General features: G+C 40.0%; 1 protein-coding gene across 3 annotated transcripts in view; it reads right to left on the reverse strand.

The window, feature by feature from the left end:
• The window catches only part of LOC122563792 (ephrin type-A receptor 5-like), a 322,656-nt gene that overhangs the window by 4,186 nt on the left and 290,589 nt on the right, over nt 1-27,881 (reverse strand). For all 3 annotated transcript variants that reach the window (XM_043718010.1, XM_043718007.1, XM_043718006.1), the window contains 5 exons: nt 27,593-27,654; nt 25,199-25,408; nt 19,695-19,844; nt 17,621-17,814; nt 2,232-2,387 (listed from right to left, as the gene is read on the reverse strand). In XM_043718010.1, coding sequence (XP_043573945.1) covers nt 2,232-2,387; nt 17,621-17,814; nt 19,695-19,844; nt 25,199-25,408; nt 27,593-27,654 — 772 coding nt within the window. The remainder of the gene's footprint in view (nt 1-2,231; nt 2,388-17,620; nt 17,815-19,694; nt 19,845-25,198; nt 25,409-27,592; nt 27,655-27,881) is intronic.

Consider the following 27,881-nt stretch of genomic DNA (forward strand, 5'->3'; position numbering starts at 1 on the left):
GGATGTGACCAGTAGAGAAGGCAAGGGTGAATCAGTGGATGTTATGTATCTAGACTTTCAAAAGGTTTTTGACAAGGTTCCACACAAGAAATTAGTAAGGAAAATTAAAGCTCTTGTTATTGGAATTAATTTATTGACGTGGATGGAGAATTGGTTGGCATACAGGAAAAATGAATGGGTCTTTTTCAAAGTGGCAGGCAGTGATGTGTGGGGTGCCACCAGGATTCTGTGCTAGGACCCCAGCTGTTCACAGTAAACATACACAATTTGGATGAAGGAATTGAATGCAAAATCTCCAAATTGCAAATAACACTAAGTTGGGTGGCAGTGCATGTTGTGAGGAGGATGCTAAGAGGCTGCAGGGTGACTTGGACATCTAGCTGCATGGGCAGATACTTGATAAATGCAATTTAATGTGGATAAATGTGAGGCTAATCACTTTGGTCGCAAAAACAGGAAGGCAGATTATTAAGTGAATGGTGGCAGTTTAGGAAACATTCAGGTGCAACAAGACCTGGGTGTCATGGTGGAACAGTTGCTGAGTGTTGGCATACAGGTGCAGCAGGCAGTGAAGAAAGCTAATGCCATGTTGGCCTTCATAGTGAGAGGATTTGAGTACAGCAGTAAGGATGTGTTTTTTACAGTTATATAGAGTCATTTTATGAAAGGACAAGAAAACAGAGAAAAACACATAAAAAGTGGGCAAATCTGAATATAAGTATTCATTCTGCATTTTTCAACTGTGGTGGGAAATCAATAATCCAGAAACAGGAATCAAAACAACTTAATTCTTTCAATAATAACTACTAAAGTTTCTTTTATAGCTATAGTTATTCACAGTTACAGAATCCATGCTCAACAAATTCTGTAAACTGAATAGTAAGGCAAAGGCTATAAATGGCAGTATAAAGGGAGAATAATGTGAAAAATGCAAAATATCAGATCCTGGAATTCTGAAATAAAAAAGGAAAATGCTGGATATACTCAGGTCAGCAGCATTTGTGAAGAGGGAAACACAGTTAATGTTTCAAGTCAGTGCTGATCTTCCTGAAACTGAAAAAAAGATAGAAATGTAATAAGTGTTCTGGGAGTGGAAATGGAGAGCATGTGAAAGAACATAAACAATGTATAATGGGGTAGATGGCAAGAGATATTATATGACAAGTGATTTTGTGGTACAAAAGTCAAAGGATGTGGTAATGGATATAGTAAAGAAACTAAAAAGTTATGTCCAGATGAGATGTGACTAACCACATTGCAATGCAACTTGGAGCAATAGGAAAACATGCAATCAGGTGATTGGTATCCAGCCATTCACATGACCTCTAAACATAACTCTTTCCTCAATTCTGATGAAGGATCTGATTGTGACCTGAAACATTAACTTTGTTTCTTCCCATGCATAAACTGCAATATGACTGTTGATACATAGATCGCCTTTACTTTGAGCCTGAAGTACAGCAGGAATACTCACTCACCAGCTTATCCTTGCACAAATTGTGCAAATTAGCTCTCCCCTCTTCAAATGAGGCATGAGCTACAAGGCACTGTGCAGCACTGTGAACAGTTAGTTTCAGAGTGGACATGAAGTGATTCAATCCATATGTGGATTTTGCAGCCATGATAGAAAATAAGCGAGTATTTCTTGATTGCAGAATCATTCCAGGAAATGTCAGTTATGAGGTATATAGTCAAGCACAGAGCTTCACTGTATTGAAGTATTCATACTTAACACACAAGGTAATGAGGAACTATGAAATTTATGTGGTAATAATATCACACTGTAAGGGTGTTTCCAAAAACTTGCAGAACTTATTTTCTGAGGACAGGAGTGAAAATGTTTGGTCTTCAGTGTAGGTTTACTCATGGGTATTATTTGAAGTGTAGTTCATGTAAAAACAAGATAGTGAAACTGATTTCCTTTTATGGAAATGATAAAATAAGGACAGTTGGAGCTGCTTAACTAGTAAGCATCTTGCCAAGTCAATGGCAATGTCAAAATCAGTGCAGATAAGCATGGGGAATATTGTTATGGTGAGTTCATTGGACAAGACACAGAGCATGGATCAGGTGGGAACAGGAAGAAATAATGACATCTCATTCAATTCATTTTCCTAGTTAAGGAGTTTGACAGTCCAATCGAAAAAACATAACTTGTTTATACCCACGCTCCAATAGTTTATGCTAATTCAAGCAGTACAAACAGCAAAAATGAAAGGAAAATTACTCACTCTAAGGTTAATTTTGTCACAATATCCAAAGAGGTGTATCCACTCTCATTGAAATTGTCTGTGTACCGTCCCATCTTAAGGGACTCGAGCCATTCTCCCACAGATTGATACACACTGAAACCCCCTGTATTGTGCTCCACCAGCAAGTTAGATACTCTAGAACAAACAGGAAATGCACATAAACACTCCTACAATGTTAAAATATTTAACAAAACGTCTTCCATTTGATTGCAAACATGCTATTTTCTTGAACTTAATCATTTCCTAAGTATAGTTGACTACTGAGATTAAAAAGGCTTACAAGCACTTTTTCATAACAAGACATTGAACTATTTAATAATTAGAGATTAGCCAAACACTGGTTCAGATTTTGCAGCCAGCAGCGATGGATAATATTTGCCATATTTCAGGCTGATAGCCCACAAAAAGTCAGCGGGTTGCTATCAAATATTTCCATATAGTAATTGGGTGTCCAGTAGTGTGTGCTGCCCTCTACAGGTGAGGTGTGTGAATAGGCAAACAGCTCCTCTCTTCAATTATGGTGAGTTGCCTGCCTATACACTGGAACAGGTCCTCCATTAGACATATAGATGGTGAAATTGGAGAGGGCTAGAAAAGAGGATGAGGAATTGTGAAGGGCCAGGAGCTTACAGGTTATCACTGCTGATGCAGCTAGTGCTAAGTTCTGAGTGAGGCTCAAAATTATGAGAGGCTAACACAAGTTAAATCTTGACTTGATGCCAACCTGGACCTCTTAAAGGCAGGTGCACTGTGATGAAGTTGATGGGGACAAAGTCTTTATAGGCTTGAGGTTTGGAACACTCCACAATGACACAACACAGCAAAGAGTAAGCTCCAAGATTTCCCAATGTTGCTCTGCACATTTTGGAAAGGTGTGATCTAAGTTGTCAAACCCTGAGGACCTTTATGCAGTCCCACAAAAAGACCATTAGCTCACAAGAGTGGTCAAGGCCATATTTTCAAACGTATATATCCCACTGACTGCATTCCTAGTCACACAACTTGTTCAGTATACCACACTCTAATCGCTCACTTGTCAATAATACCTATCAATCACAATTCATACCTCACATTCATCATTTCATCTCCCTGCACTATACTTATTACTTCTGCAAAACCCACCCACATTTCACAACTTGCACATGCTGATAGCTATTTGGACATAATGACCACATCATCCAAGCACACTCACTGAACAGTTTCCTCTTGCACATAAGGTGGCAAATAAGTGGAGATAGCCAGACCACATCAATGGGAAACAAGCATACCTGCACGTTCTTGTCCCATGGAAGGGAGGGTGTTCACCATTATTAAATTGGGCATTACCAAGCCCATAGCTACACACAGGCCTAAAACCATGGCAGATGTTGGTGTCCCCATTAACAAACCTTCTCACAATCTGCTTTCTCTCAGAATCCCACAGTCTCTTTTGATTTACAAGTTTCAGATGGTACGAGCATGCAAATCTTTCTTTCTCCTCCTTCACCCACCATAACCCTAAACTTGCACCGTTCTCTTTCTCGATACTCAAGAGCTGCTACCTGGCCAGGCCCTGGGTAGGGGGAATGGCCGATAAAGAAGAAACCCGTGTTATTCAATCTCAATTGCAGTCACCAGCTCAGGAAATGACTGTTGTGATTTAGAGACTAGTATAGAAGCAGCATCAGTATGTGGTGAAATACTGAGAATTGGTTCACCATAGCCATGGCAGAGAGTAAAGGTAGACTAAGCAATAGCTTGCTTGAAGGCAAGGCTGTACAGTGTGTTCCACTGCAGAGGACTTTGAATAAGCTCTTTGGGGTGGTCTACAGAAGAAGGTTGATGGATATGTCTGTACACATGGTGCAGGGCTGACACGCTGAAATGCTTGCAGTCAGTCAGTCAGTCAGTCAATGTCTAGAAGTCAAGGAGAGTAGCCCCAACTTTACACAGGTCTTCATGTGGGACTTGTAGCTTGTCGCTTCCAGCACAGAATTGGTGAGCAGTTCCAATGATATGCTTGTGGGACCTAAAACTGATGCAGTATGTGATGGCTGATGTCTCAGCTTCCATTGTGGTGTGTGAGCAGAGGTTTGAGTTCTACAATGGCAGTTCAAACGTCTTAACACTGTTCAAAGGAATTGCTGCATCCCACAGCAATCTGGTATCCAACAGTCTACCTGTAGAAGATGCATCTGTGAGTGACCATATTGGTAAACCCATCATATTAAGGGTAGCCTACTGTGTGGGTCTGCCAGCATGCTAAAAGGACAGATTCAGAACAAATCCAGTAGTTTTAATCTCGGCATCATAGGACACTGTGGGTCATCAGCATTATGTAAGCTCATGACCAGATAATATTCCCCATTCTATCATTAGCTTCAAGTGAGTGGATAAATGAGGACAATATTCCAGGAACAGAATTAATTACATGGGTTTTTAAAAATGGAGTGCCAACCTAGAGAAGTTAGGAATCGTGCTAAATAAGCAGAAAGCTTAGAGAGAGCGAAATGAATCCAGAATCAGTGGACCGGATCAAAGCTTTGCAGTCTTGTTACAAGCACTGAGGATGTCACCTAGACAGGGGACGAAACGTTTGCAACAAAAACTTCCAGCTCGGTGAACAGAACCACAGCAACGAGCACCCGAGCTACAAATCTTCTCACAAACTTTGAACATTCAATAATGTACAGTGTTGGATGATATCCACAACCACAATGATAGTGGAGATGAACATATGAGTGCAAAAGGCAAGGCTATTCACAAAATGTTTGCAGTCACCTTTAGTCAAAATTGCTGAGTGGATGATTCACATCAACATCCATCTAAGTTCACCACCATGCTTCAGGAATGGTAGATCTCTCGGGAGTACTGATTAACAAGTGACCTTGCTATATTGGTCCATAGATCCCTGAAGGTGTTAGCACAGGTAGACAAGATGACAATTTCCCCCAAAGTACTAACTATTGCCTAAGTGAACTAAATTCTGCTGGAATGAACACTGTTCAAGTAAGCACAAGTCCCATTTATACAAACCCAATTAATAAGAAAGCAATAAATTAAAACTTAATCTCTCCAGGTTTGCACAGACTATGTCTTCTCCACTTTATCTCCAATCTTCTTTCTGCTGGTCTCACGTTACAAATACTTGTCTTCCAATGATTCTCCTGTGAGGATTTTGAGCTGAAGCTACTCTGGCATCTTTGGGTCTTTTAGAGAGTTTAATAATTTTGTTTGAAAGCCAGGTTTGTCTCTCAGACGGTGGACTTGCTTTTGCTGCAGCTGACAAATGGCCCTTCCTTCAGATGGCAGTCGGCTCTCTCTTAATTTTCAAAAATATTTCTTAAATACCACCGATGATGCAACAGATTCTCATAATGTGATAGGTTTCAGGCTGTCAACACCATCTGTTTTGAATTCAATTGGTTTTGAATTTATGAATGTTTGGTTTAAATTAATAGACCAAATTCAAACTTGTCATCAAAACAAGCCTAAGTTATCCATTAACAAAGCCAATTGTTACATGTTTCCATTTTAGAACTGTTTATACTATTCCCCATCTGCTTGCAGACCCTTTCTCTCTTTTAACTCTAAGCTTTAAAAGCACCTTATCTTTTAAAGGGACCACACGCTACTTTTCAATTCACAATTATTCTACACAACTTCATAACAAGCAGTCAGATAAATATCATGGCTGAAATACCAGACCATAGAATTATAGAATCCCTACAATATGGAAGCAGGCCATTTGGCCCATTGAGTCAACACCGGTCCCTCTGAAGAACGTCCTACCCAGACGGATCCCATAACCTACAACCTTGCATTCCCCAGGGCTAATCCACTTAGCATGCATATCCCTGGACATTACTGACAATTTAGCATGGCCAATTCACCTAACCTGCGCAGCTTGGTACTGTGGGAGGAAACTAGAGCACCCGAAGGAAACCCACACAGACATGGAGGGAATGTACAAATCCCATACAGACAGTCGGCCAAGAGAGGAATCGAACCCAGGTCCCTAAGCCATCATGTCACCCCATAGATTAAGATCTACATATTCTTTGGCAAATAATTCATCCCTTAATTTCTGAAAGCTTTTCTGCCATCCACGTTAGGACTGTGATGAAATACTCTCCACTATCTTCGATGAGTACAGCTTGGACAAAGCAAGCTGCTAGACTGACAATCCATCCAGCACCTTAAACAATTGCTCATTCCATTTCTAGTGCACTATCTCCCATCTGCAAGATGCAATGCAAAAGCTTTCCAAGACATTTACAATAGTACCTCCAAAATCTACAACATCCACCATTGAGAAGAACAAGGATAGTTTATAATAATGAAATATTGACCTTTGAGCTGGCATTAAAGCTCACTGGAACACTGCAGCAGGCCTGTGACAAGAAGGTTGGTGTAAGAAGATGGTGGTGTGTTGAAGTGACAGGTAACTGGATGTTTGAGGTCATTTTTATTGATGGACTATAGGTGTTGTGCAAGGTGCATGGAAACACAACCTCCTAAAATGTCCATGCAAGTTAGACACTATCCTGACATGGAGCTAAATCATTTTCCTTCACTGTCAAAGTACTGCGGATGTACTCTCATAACAGTCTTACAGCCTTTTTTTCAAAGGTGGCTCACTAACAACTTTCAAAGACAGTTAGGATGGACAATAAATGCTGTCCTTGCCAGCAAAACCTACTTCTTCTGACAAAATTAAATAAAAGTGTATGGGTATTATGGGTTGCTGTTTAACTTACTCATGTTGACCCCATCGACATTATTATTACAGCAAAATTCAGGCCAATATTCCTACTTTGAGCAGAAATTGATGGCAAAATTCAACAGGTCTGGCAGCATCTGTGAGGAGAAGGCAGAGTTCATGTTTTGAATCCAGCGACTCTTCATCAGAGCTGATAGGAGCTAGGAAAAGGTGGTATTTACACTGAAGATGAGATTGGGATGGGGGGAAAGAATCTAGACCATGTTATTAGCTATTTAGTGTGGTCTCCTCTACGTTGGGGAGACCACCTTGCACAACACCTACTTTCCATCCGTAAAAATGACCTCGAGCACCTAGTTGCCTGCCACTTCAACACCCCACCATGTTCCTACACCAATATTCCTGTCACAGGCCTGCTGTAGTGTTCCAGTGAGCTTTAATGCCAGCTCAAAGATCAACATTTTATTATTATCTGCTTGGGGACCCTGCATCCTCTAGGACTTAACATAGACATCAATAACTTTAGTGATAGAATTTACCTGCCTAATCTAATTAACGAACTGAAACACCTACATATTTTTACAGTATACATCCATTAGATGATGCACCTTTTTGAGACAACATCAATAGATTTTGTGTTACCAGTTGGATTCATTTGCTACTGGAAGTCACCACAGTGAGATGAAGACTCAGTCACTTCAGTTAACATTTCCTCTTCATTGACTTATGTGTCTGTTGCACTCTATCCTAACAGCAATGAGCAGAACACTTGTACCCACTGCACTAATTTGACACTGTAGTGTTGACACTGTGTATTAAGAAATAAATAATTTGTAATAACACTGAATTATGCTGCCCCAATGTGAGCAGAAAAAGAAGAATAGCTACAGGGCACACTGCAATAATCTTAGACACAAAGAAAGCTGCCCACAAACATTGTTACCTGTTTCATCTATGCATGTCATATTTTAAGTGTGGAAGCAAACAATATGTGTTAACCCATGAGACTGTTGAATTTCTAGAATAGAACTCTGTTCCTGAGAGAAGATTCCTTTCCCAGCAATTTAGACAAAGCAGACACAAAATCTGACCAAATGTCTAAATACCCAACTCAGTGACCTAACTAGCAGATCAACTTCCCAGTGGTCAAGATGAAATGAGAAACGCAATCGTTGAAATGGAAGCAAAATCTTTTTATTTAATTGTAATAGTCGTTAACATACAGTTTTTAAAATGCTGTTTTATTCTTAAAAATTAGGAATCTAAATGAAGAGCTCAGAATTTACATCAAACACTGGCAAGGTTAATAGAGTTGGGGTTCAAGACAAACTGTCAAAAGTATCTACACAGGGACTTTGCTTTATTAAAAAGACTTCCAAGTTGTGTTTCTCAATTTGTGCCACTGCAAAGTCCTCTCTACTTTATAGCAACCCAGGAATACAGAGAAATGAAGTCAATTTGACATCAGATTAGAAACGTTTTGGTCTCTGTGTCACATTAGTCACAGCGTAAATGCAATAGGTCTTAAGATTTAAAATTATAATTTAACAAATCTTCTGAGAACTGTACGAACCTCCTCTCAGTTTCTAAACTTACAAAAGCACAAAATTCCTGTCCTTTCTTTTTCCTACCTTTGAAAGACCAATGTTTGAGGTGGATATAGGCAGTTCCATTCTTTTAGCACAGAAATCTGTTTTCTACTCACGAAAGAATGGTGTCAGTGGACGGTATGATGCAGTGTTCTGCTTCCATATTGCTCTAAAAGCTCATACTTCAAACATAAATGTGGCATAGCTGTCAATTTGATAATGAAGGCATGTCAGGGTGGAAAGTATGATAATGTCCACTATCAGAGCACACAAACAGCAGTCAATTAAAGACACAGAACTGCCAGCACTCTATTCTGCAAGGGCAGAGGACAATTTCGACTTGCTTCTACTCCCATCAATGTCATGGAAAGAGCACCAGAAGAACAGTTCAGGAGGAAGAAAATGCTTTTACAGTGATTAGGCTGTCACAGTTCAATAGCCAAGCTACAAGCAGTAGTAATCAAACTAAAAGTTTTCAGAAATCTTCTCTTTTTGTTTTTCACTATTGCCCACTTTCTCGTCGACACCAGAGAGTAAGGGTGGACGTGTTACGGGGAAGTGAAAGAGAATTTCTCGGTTTTCACAAGTGTGCTGAAGTTGCACCCAGCTCTCTCTCATCACCATTTTTCCTGAATCTTCCACTGTTAAACTTTCAGACAGTTTATCCAGAATCTAGTACTGGATGAGCAAAGATTTCCTCGAGTAAAAGTTTTGAGAACACTGTGGCCATCAGCCTCAGTGTCCACTTGAAATTCCATTCTTTGTAACAGTCCCAAGTTAAGCCAGTTTGTGTGCATTCTTGGTGTTGTACTTGATTATTAAGTAAGCTTCCAACCACACGTGCATGTCATCACTTATACAGCCTACGTCATCCTCTATGACAACACCAGAATTTGGCCCTTTATTAGCTCATTTGCTGCTGACATGTTCTTTTATCTCTTTGTTGTCTCTGAAGTTTACTATTCCAATACACTCTTGCCTGGTCTACTGCATTTTTTAATTTATAAACTTGATGTCATCCAAAAATTACTGCCTTCATCTTAAATCAAAGCAAGTGATGCCCATGAATATGGGTTAGTGAATGTGTATGGAGGGAGAGATTAAGAAAGAATAAGGAGGCAGTAAACACCAAGGTGAGAAAGTAAAATAAGTTGAGATGGATGTTGACAAGGGAGAAAGAGAGGACTGAGGTCATGGGAAGATTTGGAAACAAAGATGAGAATTTTAAAGCGACTCCCAGTCAAGCAATGTCGATCTGCAAACTCAGGTATGAAATGTTGACATCAACCTTTCATACCTGAGTTTGCAGATCGACATTGCTTGACTGGGAGTCACTTCAAAATTCTCATCTTTGTTTCCAAATCTTCCCATGACCTCAGTCCTCTCTTTCTCCCTTGTCAACATCCATCTCAACTTATTTTACTTTCTCTCCTTAGTGTTTACTGCCTCCTTATTCTTTCTTAATCTCTCCTTTCGTACACATTCACTAACTCATATTCATGGGCCACCTTCTGTGTTTGTCTTATTCTAGAAATGAGACTAGCACTGACATGGTGGCTTAGTGGTTAGCACTGCTGCCGCACAGTGCCAGGGACCTGGGTTCGATCCTCGGGTGACTGTCTGTGAGGAGTTTGCACATTCTCCCCATATCTGTATGGATTTCCTCCCACAGTCCAAAGATGTACAAGTTAGGTGGATTGGCCATGCTAAATTACACATAGTGTGCAGGCTAGGTGGGTTAGCTGTGGGAAATTCAGGGTTACAGGGACAGGGTAGGACGTGGGTCTGGGTTGGTGGGATGCTGTTTGAAGGGTCAGTGTAAACTTGATGGGCAAATTGGCCTGCTTCCATGCTGTAGGCATTGTATGAAATCACAGATAATTCCGCCTCTAATCACTTCCCTGTACTGCTTTTCATTAACACCTTCCATTCTTTGTTACCTCCTTCTGTCTCTTTCCCTGGAGAAAACAATAACTTGGTTTGTTTTCAACTGCACTTGAAAATCCCAATGGTCTGGTCTGTGGTGTATCGAAATACCAACCATTGGGGACTTGTGATTAGAGTAGAGTGCTGACTGCGCAAATTCAGGCAGTCTGAAGATTTTCCAAAATTATTCAAAAGCACTTCCTCTTTGGATTGGAAGATTGATAGTCCTTTGGCTCAAGGACTATTGCCTTGATTATGATCTTTTATAAATCAGTGTTGCAGTATCCTTTCATCTCTTGGTTGCCCTCCCTAACCAGAATATCCTTCCTCCAGTAAGGACACCAAACTACACAAAATACTCTGGATGTGGTCTCACAAAGGCCCTGTATAATTACAGAAAAACACTGCTACTGTTATACTCACTCCTCTCACTATGTAGGCCAACATATCACTTGCCTTCTTCACCACCTGCAGCCACCGTATGCTTACTTTCACAACTGGTCTCGTTGTACCTCCCCTATTGCCATTATGATAATTGTCTTCCTGTTTTTGTTGCCAATGTGGATAACTTCACATATGTCACAATGTTCTTAAATCTACTATGCATTTACCCATTCACTCAACTTGTCCAAATCACAATGGAACATCTCTGCATATTCTTCAGAGCTCATCCTCCAACCTAGCTTTATGTTATTTGCAAACTTGGAAAGATTACATTTACTTCCCTCATCTAAATCATTAATATATAGTTTGACTAAGGGGGTCCAAGCACTGATTCCTGCAGTACACCGCCTAATCACCACCAGCCACTTGGATAAAGATTCCTTTATTCCAACTGTTTCCTGTGTGCCAACCAGTTCTCTATCCACGTCAGTATACTACCCAAATCCCTTACTCTTCACTTTTACATGCTAACTTTATTTTTTTTTGTGTGGGACCCTACTGAAAGCCTTATAGCTGTCTACATAAACCACATCCACTGGCAGCCCCTTCTCAATAGTTACATTCCGATAGATTGTTCAAGCATGAGTTATCTTTAGCAAATCCATGCTGACGCTGTCTGTTCCTGTCACTATTTTCCAATTGCTCTGCTGTTAAACCTTTTATCTTTTTAGTTGACTCTAGCATTTTTCTCCATTACTGATGTTAGGCAAGCCAGGCTAGAATTCCCTGTTTTCTCCCCAGCTAATGTAACTCGGCTATATAAAAAAGGAGCAACTCACCCACCTCCAAAACCAACCATTGGAACTGTATCACAGTCTGTTGAAAGATGACCATCAATGCACCCACAAATTCTCAGGCCACCTCCTAACGTACTCTGGGATGTTAATTGTTTTGACCTGGGCATTTGTTAGATGTTCATTCTATCAATTTGCTCAACATTATTTCCCTACTAAAACTGATTTCTTTCAGTTCTTCATCTTATTAGAACCCATGCTCCCCAACATTTTTTGGTATATCATTAGTGTTCTCCTTTGCAAAGGCAGAGCCGAAGTCTTTAGCTGGTCACCATCTCTTGTTCCCCATTATAAAACTTCCCTGGTTTCTGATTGTAAGGGACTGACATTTATCTTCACTAATCTTTCTCTTCAGATATCTACTGAAAATGTTCAAATCAGTTTTGTGTTTCCCACAAGTTTACTCATATTCTATTTTTCCCTTCTTTATCAATTGCTTTGTTCATCTTTGCTGAAATCTAAATTGTTTCCAATCCTCAGGTCTGCTGTGTTTTTTGTTGAGCGTGTGGTGCTGGAAAAGCACAGCAGGTCAGGCAGTATTCGAGGAGCAGGAAAATTGATGTTTCGGGCATAAGCCCTTCATCAAGAATCGATTCCAGGTGAAGGGCTTATGCCTGAAACATTGATTCTCCTGCTCCTCGGATGCTGCCTGACCTGCTGTGCTTTTCTAGCACCCCACTCTAAACTCTGATCTCCAGCATCTGCAGTCCTCACTTTCTCCCTGCTGTATTTTTGGCCAATTTGTGTGTCTCTTCCTCAGATTTAATCCTATTCCTAAATTCCCTTGTTCACCATGGTCAAGCCACTTAGACTGAGATTTAGATGTAAGTTTATTGTCATATGTATATAAATGTACAGTGAAAACTGTTTTCCTCACATCTTATAGGCAAAGTGTCCCATGTTCTGGCATCATCTTGAAATACTGCATATAATGCAAGATTTTACTGTTCTATTTTGTGTCAGACATGAATGAACAATTGTTGCAAATCCTCCATGTGCTATTAAAAGTTTGTAATTGTCTGTTTACTCTCATCCCTTTTAAGAAATGTTCTCTAATCCAGCAAGGCACAATAATCTGCTGGGATGGTAATGAGTTTTAGGTCATTCAGAGAGACCTGAATGTTGCTGCACCAACACACATTATTTACATTGTAGTCTAGAGCTATGGATAATGTTGACAGAAACTTCAACTTTCTATCTATCACTTAAATGACCAATAATTTCTTTTGTTATTACTATCTGCCATTAGTATGTATTAAAATAATTTATTGGTTGCTGGTTAGTCTGTTTGGTTGCATTATGAATCCACTTCTCTTACATCACATCTTGTAGTGGAACTCCAAGACAGGAAAGCTACCCACTGTACCACAAGACCCCAGTGATCTGCTGTTCCTAATTAACGTGCCATTTATGCATGATTAATCCATTTGGCTTTCTTCATTGCTCACTCATTTCCATTTACAACTGTCCTGTGAGAGTCTAGAATTAAAGTCGCATCAATACATTGTAAAGGCAAAATGCATTAAAAGGTACAAACTTTTGTTGTTATACAGAACTAGGGTATCAGTTATAGCCTCATAGAGATGTACAGCACAGAAACAGGTGCTTCAATTTAACTCATCCATGCCAACCACATATCCTAAATTAATCTAGCCTCATTTGCCAGCATTTACTCCATATCTCTCTAAACCCTTCGTATTCATATATCCATCCACATGCCTTTTAAATGTTGTAATTGTACCAGGCTCCATCACTTCCTCTGGCAACTCATTCTATACACTCACTAAACCCCCTTATTTTCACCCTACAATTATTTCAAATGGCCACTGAGACACAACGAGGGCTCTGCTTCTGCACGGGAATTACTTCAGGACAACTTACACCAATCGCTACTGTCCTGAGATGGAAGTAAAGGGTACTGCTGTATGACTGATTTTACAAGTGCTGACAGCTGGTACAGCATCTTATCTGGCAGCTGTCGTAAAGTCACAGAACACAGAAACATACCCTACTGTCAAACCAGTCCATGCTGACCATAATCCCAAACTAAACTAGTCCACGCTGCCTGCACCTGACTCATATCCTTACAAACATTTCCTTTCATGTACTTATCTAAACGTCTTTTAAACATTGTAAATATAGTTGCATCCATCACTTCCTCTGGAAGTTCATTCCACACATGAACCACTCTCTATACAAAAAAATTGCCTCTCGTCTTTTTTAAATCTTTCTCCTCTCACCTTAGAAATATGGCCCCTAGTCTTGAAATCCGCCACCCTAGAGAAGAGACACCTGACATTTGCCTTATTGTAAGGAAAAGAATTGTACACGTTGTTCTTTCTGCAAAAATCACAAGGCTCAGTGTGGGCTATCAGGGGAGGTGGGTGTCGGTTGAGTAAGATATACCTGTACAAACAGTTACAAGCATCTGTTTCCCAGTTCTGCAAAAACAAACAAAAAGGACCATCATTAAGGGGTCATAAAGCTCGGTGTGAATAAAGGATAAAAGGAAATATTGCTTTGGTAAGCACGGAAACAGATGGCAGTGAAGAAGGATAAATAACAAGAAGACCACAGAGGGAGGTAGTCAAACGGTCTTGTGAGGCCAGAGAGAAACGTTTTGTCACGGACAAGGCTGGATGAGTTCAGAGATAAACAGCCGGGTTTACATTAGAAACAGATGTAAATGGGGAGGAGCAATGGGAGGAGGGAAGATAAACGAATTACATAAATATTGTGTACTTGTTGAATTCAGTGTGTGTGTGTGCCTGCCTTGTGGACACAACACCCTCTAGCAAGAGCATAATAAACAATACTATTCATTCAGATCTTGTCTTGGACTGAAATTATTGAAGTGAGTGAGCTTTGTCTCTCACACCTTATCTATACCTCTCACTATTTTATAAATCTCTATAAGGTCAACTCTCAATCTCCTACACTCCAGTGAAAAAAATCCCAACCTCTCCCTATAACTCAAACCCTCCATTCCCAGCAATATCCTGGTAAGTCGCTTCTGAACCCTTTCCAGCTTAATAATATTGTTCCTATAACAGGGTGACTAGAACTGCACACAGTACACCAGAAGAGGCTTCACCAATGTCCTGTACGACTCCCAAACTCAAAGGTCTGACCAATGAAGGCAAGCATGCTAAATGCCTTCTTAACCACCTTATCTATACAGGTACAGAAGCCTGAACACATGTACCATCCGGTTTCATAACAGTTTCTATCCTACTGTTATTAGAATACTGAATGGACTCATAAACTCTTAACATTCGCCTGTACCTGTGTTTTTGTTTTTGCCACTGTTTACCTATTATTTACTTATCTATGATATTTAACTACGTGATCTGCCTGTATTGCTCACAAAACAAAGCTTTTCACTGTGTCTCGGTACACATGACAGTAAATTCAATTCAAAAATTCAATTTGATTCTATATGTAATGCAAAGAATTATGTACCTAAACCACTAGGTCTCTCTGTTCTACAACACTACCCAAGGCCCTACTTTTAATTGTGTAAGTCTTGTCTTTGCTTGTTTTACCAAAATCTAATACCTTGCATTTATCCAAATTAAATTCCATTTACCACTCTTTAGACTATTGACCCAATTAGAGTCATAGAATCATAGAAATGTACAACACGGAAACAGACCCTTCGGTCCAACGTGTCCATGCCGACCAGATATCCCAACCCAATCTAGTCCCACCTGCTAGTAACGGCCCATATCCCTCCAAACCCTTTCTATTCATATACCCATCCAGATGCCTTTTAAATGTTGCAATTGTACTAACCACCACCATTTCCTCTGGCAGCTCATTCCATACATGTTCCACCCTCTGTGTGAAAAAGTTGTTCCTTAGGTCTCTTTTATATCTGTCCCCTCTCACCCTAAACCTATGTCCTCCCCCATCTCAGGGAAAATACCTTGTCTAATTACCCTATCCATGCCCCTCATGATTTTATAAACCTCTATAAGGTCACTCCTCAGCCTCCAATGTTCCAGGGAACACAGACCTAGCCTATTTAACCTCGCCCTATAGTTCAAATCCTCCAACCCTGGCAACATTCTTGTAAATCTTTTCTGAACCTTTTTAAGTTTCACAATAGGAAAGAGACCAAAATTCCAAATATTACAATATTCCAAAAGTGGCCTAATCAATGTCTTGTACAGCCGCAACATGACCTCCCAACTCCTGTACTCAATACTCTGACCAATAAAGGAAAGCATACCAAAGGCGTTCTTCACTGTCCTACCCACCTGCAACGCTACTTTCAAGGAGCTATGAACCTGCACTCTCTGTTCAGCAACACTCCCCATGACCTTACCATTAAGTGTATAAGTCCTGCTAAGATTTGCTTTTCCAAAATGCAGCACCTCGCATTATCTATATTAAACTCGATCTGACACTTCTCAGCCCATTGACCCATCTAATCACGATCCGGTTGAAATCTGAGGTAACCTTCTTCGCTGTCCACTGCAACTCCAATTTTGATGTGATCTGCAAACTTACTAATTATACCTCTTAAGCTCACATCCAAATCATTTATATGAATGATAAAAAGTAGTGGACCCTTACACTGATCCCTGTGGCACTCCACTGGTCACAGGTCTCCAGTTTGAAAAACAACCCTCTACCACCACCCTCTGTCTTCTACCTTTGAGCCAGTTCTACATCCAAATGGCTAGTTCTCCCTGTATTTCATGAGATCTAACCTTGCTAACAAGTCTCCCACGGGGAACCTTGTCAAACGCCTTACTGAAGTTTATATAGATCACGTCTACCGCTCTGCCCTTATCAATCCTCTTTGATACGTCTCCAAAAAACTCAATTAAGTTTGTAAGACATGGTTTCCCATGCACAAAGCCATGTTGACTATCTCTAATCAGTCCTTGCCTTTCCAAATACATGTACATCCTGTCCTTTATGATGGTCTCCAACAACTTGCCCACTACCGATGTCAGGCTCACTGGTCTATATTTCCCTGGCGTGTCCTTACCACCTTTCTTAAATAGCGGCACCACGTTAGCCAATTGATCAAATCTCTTTGTAATCTTAGATAACCACCTTCACTGTCCACTAAAGCACCAATCTTTGTGTCATCTGCAAACTTACTAACCATGCTTCCTTTGGTCTCATCTAAATTAATTATACAAATGACAAGCAAAAGCGGACACAGCACCGATCCCTGTTAAACACTGCTGGTCACACATCTCCTGTCTGAAAACAACTCTCTGCCATTACTGTCTGTCTCCTGTCCTTAAACCAATTTTGTATCCAATTAGCAAGCTCACCCAGAATCCTATGCGATCTAACTTTACTAATTAGTCTACCATGTGGAACCTTGTCAAAGGCTTTAGTAAAGTCCAAGTAAATAATGTCAACCATATCAGAAGACTGTTGGCTCCATAGTGAGGATACAAGACTGCACAAATGGCAAACATGATTTCATGGAAAAACTGTGATTCATCTGTTGGTGACTAGGCTTTTGTTATCTGACACATTAAGGAATTGGCTGAAGTATCACTAGTAGCATCCATATTTATCAGTGCACTGTCAACAACCCAAGCAATTGTTCATATTTTTGTTAAAAAAAACGAAACATGATAAAGTTACTCAGAATCATAGAAGGATACAATACTGGAAGCTATTCTGCCTATCATACCAGAACCACTTCTTTGAAAGAACCAAGCAATTAAGTCTCAATCCTCTGCTCTTTCCTTGAGGAAGTATTTAATTTTCAATTATTGTCACCAACTCCTTTTTGCAAGTTACAATTGCATATGCTTCCAATACCCTTTCAGGCGTTGCATACAATTCACTGCATAAAAACAAAATCTCCTCACCTCCCCTCTGGCTCTTTTACCAATTACATCTTATATAATTGCCATTTCACAGAAATTAACATACCTCGTGGAGGCATTAACTAATGTCTTCAAGCTGCATGGATTGCGAATCATTTTATCTAAAATGCTAACTATTTCTTCAAATTTGGGCCTGCTGTTGCGATCCTTCTGCCAACAATCAAGCATTAACTGGTAAAGGGCAGCTGGGCAGTCCATGGGAGTTGGCAAGCGATACCCTTCTTCCACAGCCTTTATCACCTATTGCAAACAAACCAAATGTTATTTCAAATGGTAACACATAGCTAATGTCACACACCACTTTGTTGCAGTTCCGCTCATTTCTCATTAAACCTGATTTACAGCTTACAAACCTGGAAAGCACTGTCATAAAGTCATGCAACATGAAAGCAGACCCTTTGGTCCAACTCAATGCCAACCACGTTTCCCAAACTAAACTAGTCTGTATTTGGCCCATATCCCTCTAAATCTTTCCTGTCCTTTCATAAAGGGAACATTGTATTATGTTGTCAATACTTAACTTGCTGTGGATGTAATCCTTAACGAGCAGTCTAACATGTTGAATATTTACTGACCTTTACTTATCTGATGTGTGCCTTAAAGCTGAAGGATTCCACTTTGTGTTTTTGGCAGAGTATCAGCTTCTGGATGCACGTGTCACAATCAGGTTCAGTTTGATTTTTTTACATTACTGGGCTATTTTCTTCATGGCAAGACCATTGGCTTTTCACCACAAAAAATTAAAATTGATGAGAAAAGAAAAGGTCCAGCTTGTGTTTCCTCGAAAGTAGATCTCACTTCTATACAACCTATGTATCTGTACTCTCTAGAATTAGAATGCTGGTTCAGGAGGCAAGTACACTGCATAGGCTTAGGTTCCCCTCTGCAATGTGCCACAAAAATCAAAAAGTCAATCTTTACAGAAAGATTCAAAGACTTCTATTGCACATAGCACACAAAATGATTCTTCTCTCACACTTAAGGTCAAGGAGCGTATTGTCTCTTTTTCTTGCCCTCTTTCCTGATTTAACAGATCTCACTTAAGCCATGGTTAAAGATGTAGCAATTGGGCTCAGCAGTTAGGCACAGGAACTCAAGAATTGAAAGAGAAAAGGCAATTCTGTTCCTCAATTCAATACAAACATGATTGATATTATGAGAGCAGTTTCACTTTCCTTCTTGTTCCCCCATAATGTTCTTTGTAAATCAGAAAGTGTCTAATTCACCTTGAGTATATTCAAAGACCCAGACACTTCTGCTCTTACATGACACAGAATTCCAAACATCAATAATTCTCTGAGAGAAGAAAATCATTTTTGTCTCTACCTTGTCCTTTGTTCTGAACCTGTGCCACCTCATTCTGAATTTTTCGAAGAGACTACGCATCCTCTCATATCGTACAAGTGTTTGGCCAAGAGGAGAATTGGTTTGCAAATGATATCCCTATGGTGGCGGTCTTTTGCTAGATATCTTCATACACACTTGTCTTTAAAATTATCTTGCTGTAAAGTACTGACTTGTACGTTTACATAATTCGATATTTGTGCTTTGCCTAAGATGTCAATGCAGTGTGCTGCATTTTGGCTCTACTTCAGTTACTTTCTCATACAATGGGCAGCACGGTGGCACAGTGGTTAGCACTGCTGCCTCACAGCGCCAGAGACCCGGGTTTAATTCCCGACTCAAGCGACTGACTGTGTGGAGTTTGCACATTCTCCCCGTGTCTGCATGGGTTTCCTCCGGGTGCTCCGGTTTCCTCCCACAGTCCAAAGATGTGCACGTCAGGTGAATTGGCCATGCTAAAGTGTTAGGTAAAGGGATAAATGTATGGGAATGGGTGGGTTACGCTTCGGCGGGTCGGTGTGGACTTGGGCTGAAGGGCCTGTTTCCACACTGTAAGTAATCTAATCTAATGCTCCTTATTTATTGGCGAGGCTGGAGTTTGAGAACCAAAAGCTAGTTTGATAAAAATATATTATAAAAAGTGTGCTGATGTCTTTGTTAAAATAATGGAGAAAGGGACTTTATTGAGTATTCATCTACCACAGCCTACAGTGATTTCCAGGGTAAATGCTTTCTTCCATGACTGTCTACAAGTTCTGATGCTTAGATGTACTCACATCTTGATTAGTCATTTCCCAGTAAGGTCTCTCTCCGTAAGACATCACCTCCCACATGACAATTCCATAACTCCAAACATCACTGGCTGAAGTGAACTTGCGGTAAGCTATTGCCTCTGGAGCTGTCCATCTGATTGGAATCTTCCCTCCCTGTCCAACAAACGGGGAAAAAAATGTCAATGTCTAAGGATGCAAGACACCTTGGAAGAGACATCGAAATAAGATGCAGAAACACTAGACTTGACAGAAGGCAGCCAATCTCTAGAGAACAAAGCCCCTATGCAATGGCTGACTGACTGCTAATTGGTTGTCTTGATTTTTCAAACTGGTTTTGTCTGAACAATTGACAGAACGTTTCACCTATTTCCTCACTGGTAGGAATCCTTTGATCAGCAACAAGCATAGATAAATAATCCATCAACATTTTCTTACATCCTGTGCATTCTATATGAGAATACTTACCAATTATTGAACAAAGGAATGGATAATTCTATGTTATATCCCCTGTCCTCTCCGCTGCTAAACTGTATTTAATTTTTAATCTGTCGCAAATGAGGTAGAGACCAATTTAGATCTTCCATTTATTTAATTTGTCCACTTTGTACATTTTTACATTCTTCTATTGAATATCTAGTGGTAAATCTCATTCAATAAATTAATTTACTGATTTCCAGGGTAAATGCTTTCTTCCATGACTGTTAATGTTCAACATTCACAATGAACTGGATCAACTCTACAGGATGTTAGAGAGAGAGCAAGACAAATATTATCATTTAAATCTACTTCTTCATGATCTTTCATTTAGAGAAAGGAATGAGCTACAGGATTTGTTTTGTGAACATTTCCTGCCTGATAGTCCTCTGGAACAGTGGATCATCAGCATGAAAGCTAGCCAAATGTTCATTTGAATGAGCAGTGTTTACTCAGCATTGCCAATTGGATTAATTCAAAACAAAAGAGCCTGAAGCAAGACAAGGTGAAACACAATGCACTGGACACTGACTGAGTTCATTCCTTTAACTAAAATTTGATATATGTAGGGGTCTGCAGCATGGAACAATTGGAGCAACAGAAACATATCTGGAGTACATGGAGACAGAAAGGTAAACAGGGTTATATTAGTCAACCTCTGAATCTTCTCAGGTAAATTCCATCTCATCCATGATTTATAGTTCATATTGGATTAGACTCCGATGAAACACCTAGGAACTACATTACTGGTGTAATGTAGATACATGTTGTCATTGTTATGTAAGCTGCCCAAAAATAGACTCTGCAAACTTAGCAATTGTCCTTGCCAAATTCTATTGGCTTTCCAGAATGACCCTATGTTATTCTTAAAATCCTTCATCTTGTTTTCAAATCACTGCTACTTGCTCCACCTGCAAACCTCAGGTTCTTGCTAAGTCTAACTCAGAACAGTCGTTATTGTTTTTATTGTATGTTGTTATATGTCTTACAAAAGTGACCAAATAAGTCTTTCTCCCAGTCCAGTTGTCAATAAATTAAAACAAATAAGTGAAAAATCAAACAGCTATTCAAATGATTTTAATCACAGGTGATAAAACAGGGTAAAAACAAAATCTGTAACAAACACAAATTGCTGGAGAAATGCAGAATTGCTGGAACCCCCTGTGGAGACAGAAATAGAGTATGATCTGAGAATGGATAAGAAACTGGATGAGGAATAGAACAGGCTGTGCCAGGGTGGGGATGAAGGAAACACTGCGCTGAATGTGCCAGGTGTCAATGCTGGGATTCTGCTTATTTTCTTCGACAACATGGATTCATACAGAAAAGAGGCAAAACCTGTATCCAACTGCGAGTGGACCTGAAAGGGAACCTCAGAAATGGCAATGAGCTGGACAAAAATAAGTATTTGATCAGATTAACAGCGAGTAAAATCTGATGTGTCAAAATACTGCACATAGGAAGAAAAAAAATTAATGAACATATATCACACAAAGCATTCTGACACAGCTAAGGATGAAGCTGAGAGAACCAGCAGAGTCCTCAACACAGAAGAGCCAAACCTCCTTTGGTGCAGCTCATGCAACAGGGACTCCAAAGCTCACAACATCCAGAGGTTAAAAATCACACAACACCAGGTTATAGTCCAACAGGTTTAATTGGAAGCACACTAGCTTTCAGAGCGACGCTCCTTCATCGGGTGATAGTAGAGGGCTCGATCGTAACACAGAATTTATAGCAAAAATTTACAGTGTGATGTAACTGAAATTATACATTCTCCCCGTGTCTGTGTGGGTTTCCTCCGGGTGCTCCGGTTTCCTACCACAGTCCAAAGATGTGCAGGTTAGGTGAATTGGCCATGCTAAATTGCCCGTAGTGTTAGGTAAGGGGTAAATGTAGGGGTATGGGTGGGTTGCGGGTCGGTGTGGACTTGTTGGGCCGAAAGGCCTGTTTCCACACTGTAATGTAATCTAATCACCTGATGAAGGAGCGTCGCTCCGAAAGCTAGTGTGCTTCCAATTAAACCTGTTGGACTATAACCTGGTGTTGTGTGATTTTTAACTTTGTACACCCCAGTCCAACACCGGCATCTCCAAATCATAACATCTAGAGGAGCACTGTTGCCTACATCAAAAGGATCCCTGGTCTCTGACAACAAGGTGTACATAGATTTATGTTCTGAGCACATCTCTTTATCTTACCTGTTGTTCCTGTGCTACATCAATAACAACTTGCGTTTATATAGTGCTTTTAACATCATAATACATCCCAAGGTATTCACAGCAGAATGAAACACAGTCAGCAAGTGAGAAATAACTAAGACTTTTTTTACTCACAAGTGGGACATGAGTGTCACTGACTGGCCAGCAATTATTGGCTGTACCCAGTTGCACTTGAGAACATGGTGATGAGCTGCCTCCTTGAATCATTGCAGTCCATGTGCTGTAGGTTAGCCTACAATGCCACTGGGAGGGAATTACAAGATTTTGACCCAATCACAGTAAAGGAACGGCAATATATTTCCAAGTCAGGATGGTGAATGGAAATTGCAGGTGATATTCCCGTGTATCATTTGCACTTGTCCTTCTAGATGGAAGTTATCGTGGTTTTGGAAGCTGCTATTTAAGGACCTTTGGTGAATTTCTGTGGTGCATCTTGTAGATAACACACTGCTGTTATGGAGTGCTGATGCTGAAGAAACTGAATGCTTGAGAATGTGGTGCCAATCAAGTGGGTTGCTTTGTCCTGGTTGGTGTCAAGCTTCTTGAGTGGTGTTGGAGATGCATCCATCTTTAGCAACGGAGGGATATTATATCTCATTCCTGACTTGTGCCTTATAGTTGGTCAACAGGCTTTTGGGGATTCAGGAGGTGAGTTACTCACCGCAGTACTCTTGGCCTCTGACCTGCTGTTGCAGCAATTGTGTTTGTGTGGTAAGTCCAGTTGAGCTTCTGGTCAATGGTAACCCCAAGGATGTTGATCATGAGGGATTCTGTGATGGTAACACCATTGAATGTCAAGGGGCAGTGATTAGATTGTCTGTTGGTGATTGTCATAACCTGGTTGGAGTCATCCTTAATCCCAAGTTAATGTTCTGGGGACATGGGTTTGAATCCTATCATGATGGATGTGAAGTTTAATAAAAATCTAAAATAAAAAAGCTAGCACAATGGCAACCACGTAAAGACTGTTGTAAAATCCCATTAGGTTCACTAAATGTGGATTAGGGAAGGTAACATGCCATCCTTGCCTGGTCTAGCCTACATGTGACCCAGACCCCCAATTCGGCTAACTTTTAACTTCGCGCAAGTAAGGATGGGAAATAAGTCTCAGCCTAAGCAGCAATGTCCACATCTTGTGAACAAGTAAGAATGTTGCATGCTGACAACTCACATGGGGTGTTTCTGGGATCACAAAGCCAGGGGCAACCTTGGAAACAATTTGATCTCTGCAGGTTTTGGGGATCTTGCTCTGTTGATGAGTACAGAGAGCTTTTGGGTCCCTGCTTTTAGAAAGAAAATATGTTCTGTAATCATCAATTGCTGACTTATTAGACTGTCTACCCGAGAGCTACCACAATCTGTTTCAGAGTGTGCAGGAATCCATTAACAACTTACATGGTTTTCACACATTGCCTTCAGTCTTAGAGTACACCCTCACCTCAATAGATGGTCAAGCTTAGGTGAGTGGCAGGAATTTGCTGCACCAGTTAGTGCTTATTGAAAGGATGTTCATATTGGGGCCAAGTTTTTAGTTCTATCATCTCTGAGTGAATCAGATCACTAATGTCATATAGCCTGCTTCCCCATTGATTCTGAACATTGAACCTCAGATTAATAGTAGGATAGTAGGTACAGTTGCTACAAATAGAACACATTGATTTCCCAGAGCATAAACAGCCCTCGGAAGTCAACTAATCAAAGCTCAACCGGATTCCAAAGAAAGCCAGTTGTGCTAGTCTCCTAACAGTCATGATGTTTCTATAGAGGCTTAGTTTTAACATCTTAGAGACCCTTATCAGTATCATATTCACTCTTCAACCTCCCTCACCAAGGCCACAGCCAGACACCGGGAAATACAGTACAGACTATCCACAAAATGCCTCCCAATAATTTACTGCAGTGTAGATAGGGGCAGATGAAGATAAATTGAAACAGTATATAAAGGTTGCCCCTTGATCCCCATCTCCACTCAACTGTGCTGTCCACAGTTAGTGGTTACATTGAGGAAGTAGTAATGGCACAAAAATGCTGACAAAATGTCTTCACACCAGTAAAGGACCCTGAATTTACACACATCTTTGTTCAGCAGTACACATTTCACTTATTCTACAGCTAGCATTTTAATTCCAGTAAAATGATTTTGGGATGTCTTTTTTTAAGAAAGATCCTTGTTACAAAGTAAATCCATTGTTAACCAAAGAAATTGTTGAGATATTGTAGCTTTCACGAAAACCATCTTTTGATACTTATACAGAAACAACAAAGCTTTAAATGGATACAGAAAGTTTGATGGTTTGAGAGTGTGTAGATTGTTGGCTGATACAGCAATGCAGTGAAATCCCAAACTACAAGCCCCATGCAAAGTAGTGATTCAAGAGAATGTTCCGCCACCAAATTCTCAAAGGCAATTACAAAAGAACGCAAAATGTTAGCTTTACTAGTAGCGCCCATATCAGACCATGAATAAAGAAACACTTTAGTCAATAACTATAAGCATGTCAAGACTGTAAAGATTGCTGAAGCTGCACCTTAAGAAAGGCTGAGAAAGACTACAGATATCAAAGCTACAGTAATTTTCTCTCCATCCCGACTGGCTCAATGTCTGGAACTCTATTTTGCACGGTGAAGTGTTAGACATTGGGAAAGCTGATTTGTTTTTTGATATCCCACTATAATGTTCCAAAATCCTTAATGATGGTAGCTATACCAAAGATCTGATACAAGTACTTTATACATTTGTAATCTGTGGTCTATTATACTTTATTCAAATGATAAACAAAGACAACACTGACCAAGTGTAGTTTCACATACCCTTGTTGTATAAGCAGCTTCTGGATCATCTTCAAGAACACGGGAAAGGCCAAAATCAGACACCTTACTGACCAGGTTACTGTTGACTAAGATGTTTCGAGCAGCCAGATCTCGGTGGACGTAACCCATATCTGAAAGATACCTCATTCCAGAAGCAATTCCTCTCAGCATTCCCACTAGTTGGATGACTGTAAATTGGCCATCATTTTTCTAAAGTAGAGTTAAAACATTGATCATTTGACGTCTCCACTGTTACACTGTCATTCCATTGAGGAGCAAACAAAGGCTAGATTGAACTATAGTTTAATTGGAAACATATTGAGGTGAGTTTGTAGAAAGAGGTCCATTTTGAACTTTCTCTCCTAAAGTATCAAACACAACAACACCATACAGATAGATGAAGCTTCCTTCTCTCACCATCTTCTAAATTTTTAATACTGGAAACACACCAGCAGTAACTGATTGAGCTACATGTCTTTTTGATCATGGGATATTTTGGGAGGGAATGCTTCCTGGAAGAAAGTTAATAAGGGCATTAGCAGGACTGAGTGAAATAACTCAGCATTTAATTTACAGATCAGTGCTTTTCTAGTCTGGTCAGAAAGTGCAAACATATCAAAATACTTTTGCCTTTAAAGTACAAAAGCCTATGCCATAAAATAAACAAGACTTCACAAATTTTGAAGGTATGCAATTCAAAGCCAGCTCACCAATAAAGAACATTTTACAGGCTCATTTAAGCATCTGCCATCTGGCATTGATTTTGTACTGTTGGAGATGAAACAGATGAGGGACAAATCACTGTGAATATCTCATGAGCCAGATCAATTTATAATATATTATATACATTATATATGTATGGTGTGTCTATTTCATAGTTAGTTGCAGTTTCCTTGCTTACAAGGACAGAATTCCAACTGTGTGCTTTCCCATCAAGTTTCGTTGGAGACAAGAAAACTGCAGCTGCTGGAATCCAAGGTAGACAAGCATGAAGCTGGACGAATACAGCAAGCCAGACAGCATCAGGAGGCTGGACAAACACAGCAAGCTGGGCAGCATCAGGAGGTGGAGAGGTCAACGTTTCAGGTGTAACCTGAAGAAGGGTTACACCCAAAACGTTGACTTCTCCACTTCCTGATGTTCCCTGGCTTGCTGTGTTTTTCTAGCATCCTGCTTGTCTTCCCAACAAGTCTAGATGCCTCTACTGCTGTTGGCAGAAACAGGACAAGTGTAAAATTCCCACCAATAATTAACTTAGCTGTTTGAATATATTTCCAAATAAACCTGAAAAACTTGCAAAAAGTCGCCAAATGCATTAAGAAAATAACACAGCCTCCAAAATCTAAACATGTATTTATCAAACTTTGTTACCTCAGTTGCAGGTATACAAATCATTCCTTCATTTTGGAAAGGGTAGTATCAAATTGTGCCCATTGTCAAGACGCTGATCTGAACAAATGAAAGTTAACAGGATATGGCACACTGACTCAGTGGTTAGTACTGCTGACTCACAACAGCAGGGCAGGTGACTGTCTATGTGGAGTTTACACATTCTCCGCGTGTCTGCATGGGTTTTCTCCCACAGTCCAAAGATGTGAAGATTAGGTTGATTGGTCATGCTAAATTGTCCAGGAATGTGTACATTAGGTGGATTACCCATGGGGAATGCAGGGTTAAAGTGATAATGGTGAGTCTGGGTGGGATGCTCTTCAGAGGGTTGTTGTGCAGTTGTTGGGCTGAATGGCCTGTTTCCACACAGTAAGGAAGCAATGATATATGTTTTTTTTCTCATATGCACTGGTAAGGATTTCCTATTTTTCTCTGCCATTGCACACTTGGCATCAACCACTATACATTTTAAGATATGATTTGAAACTATTACATAATTTCAATTGTTAACTCAGTTTCATTCAACATCATGAATTACTTCAACAAAAGATAGAAACCACTATTAGACACCTTGTGTCAATGATCCAACTTTTTTGCCTCAGGTTTTTGGTAGCCTTAAATAGATACGCTGACACTGGGACACATTTACCAAAATTTTATCCACAATGGGGCTGTTCACAACAAGAAGGTTGGGTGAATAATTGGGTTTAAAGTTCAATGCAGCTAGCCCAATGTCTAAGGACCAGAAAAGCAGGACAGCTGTGAACTGGGACTGCTGACCACTGTGCTTGTATACTCCATCTACCTTCCTGTTAAGCAAGGCTGATTGTGAGAAACACAAGCTCATAAAATGTATCCCACCACATTTATTTATAAAGTTGAACACCACTTATATATTCAGTATATGTCATTTCCTGTTCTATTAATAATTCATAAGGAAACAATGAAACCAATAAATTGCCAGTTGATTGACAACTTAATTTCTGAAATGTGAAAAAAACTCACCTTTAAAAAAGTATCAAGAGAGCCGTTCTCCATATATTCAGTCACAATCATTACTGGTTTACCTTAAAATATACATAAAATTATTTTTTTTTACTGAAACATTAAATACTTAGAACATGTACTTATAGGAGTAAATGCTCAGAAAATTCCAAAACCTAGCCCATAATTTTCCATTTTAATGCATGAAAAATTACAGTTTCCCAAGATTGACTCCCTGTGAGGGTACTACCCACTGGGAACGTCAACTCACAAATTGCAGCCCCATAATTTCACACAATGGAAAGACACC

The sequence above is a fragment of the Chiloscyllium plagiosum genome, chromosome 2 (genome assembly GCF_004010195.1).
Source record: "Chiloscyllium plagiosum isolate BGI_BamShark_2017 chromosome 2, ASM401019v2, whole genome shotgun sequence".
In the NCBI taxonomy this organism is placed as follows: Eukaryota; Metazoa; Chordata; class Chondrichthyes; order Orectolobiformes; family Hemiscylliidae; genus Chiloscyllium; species Chiloscyllium plagiosum.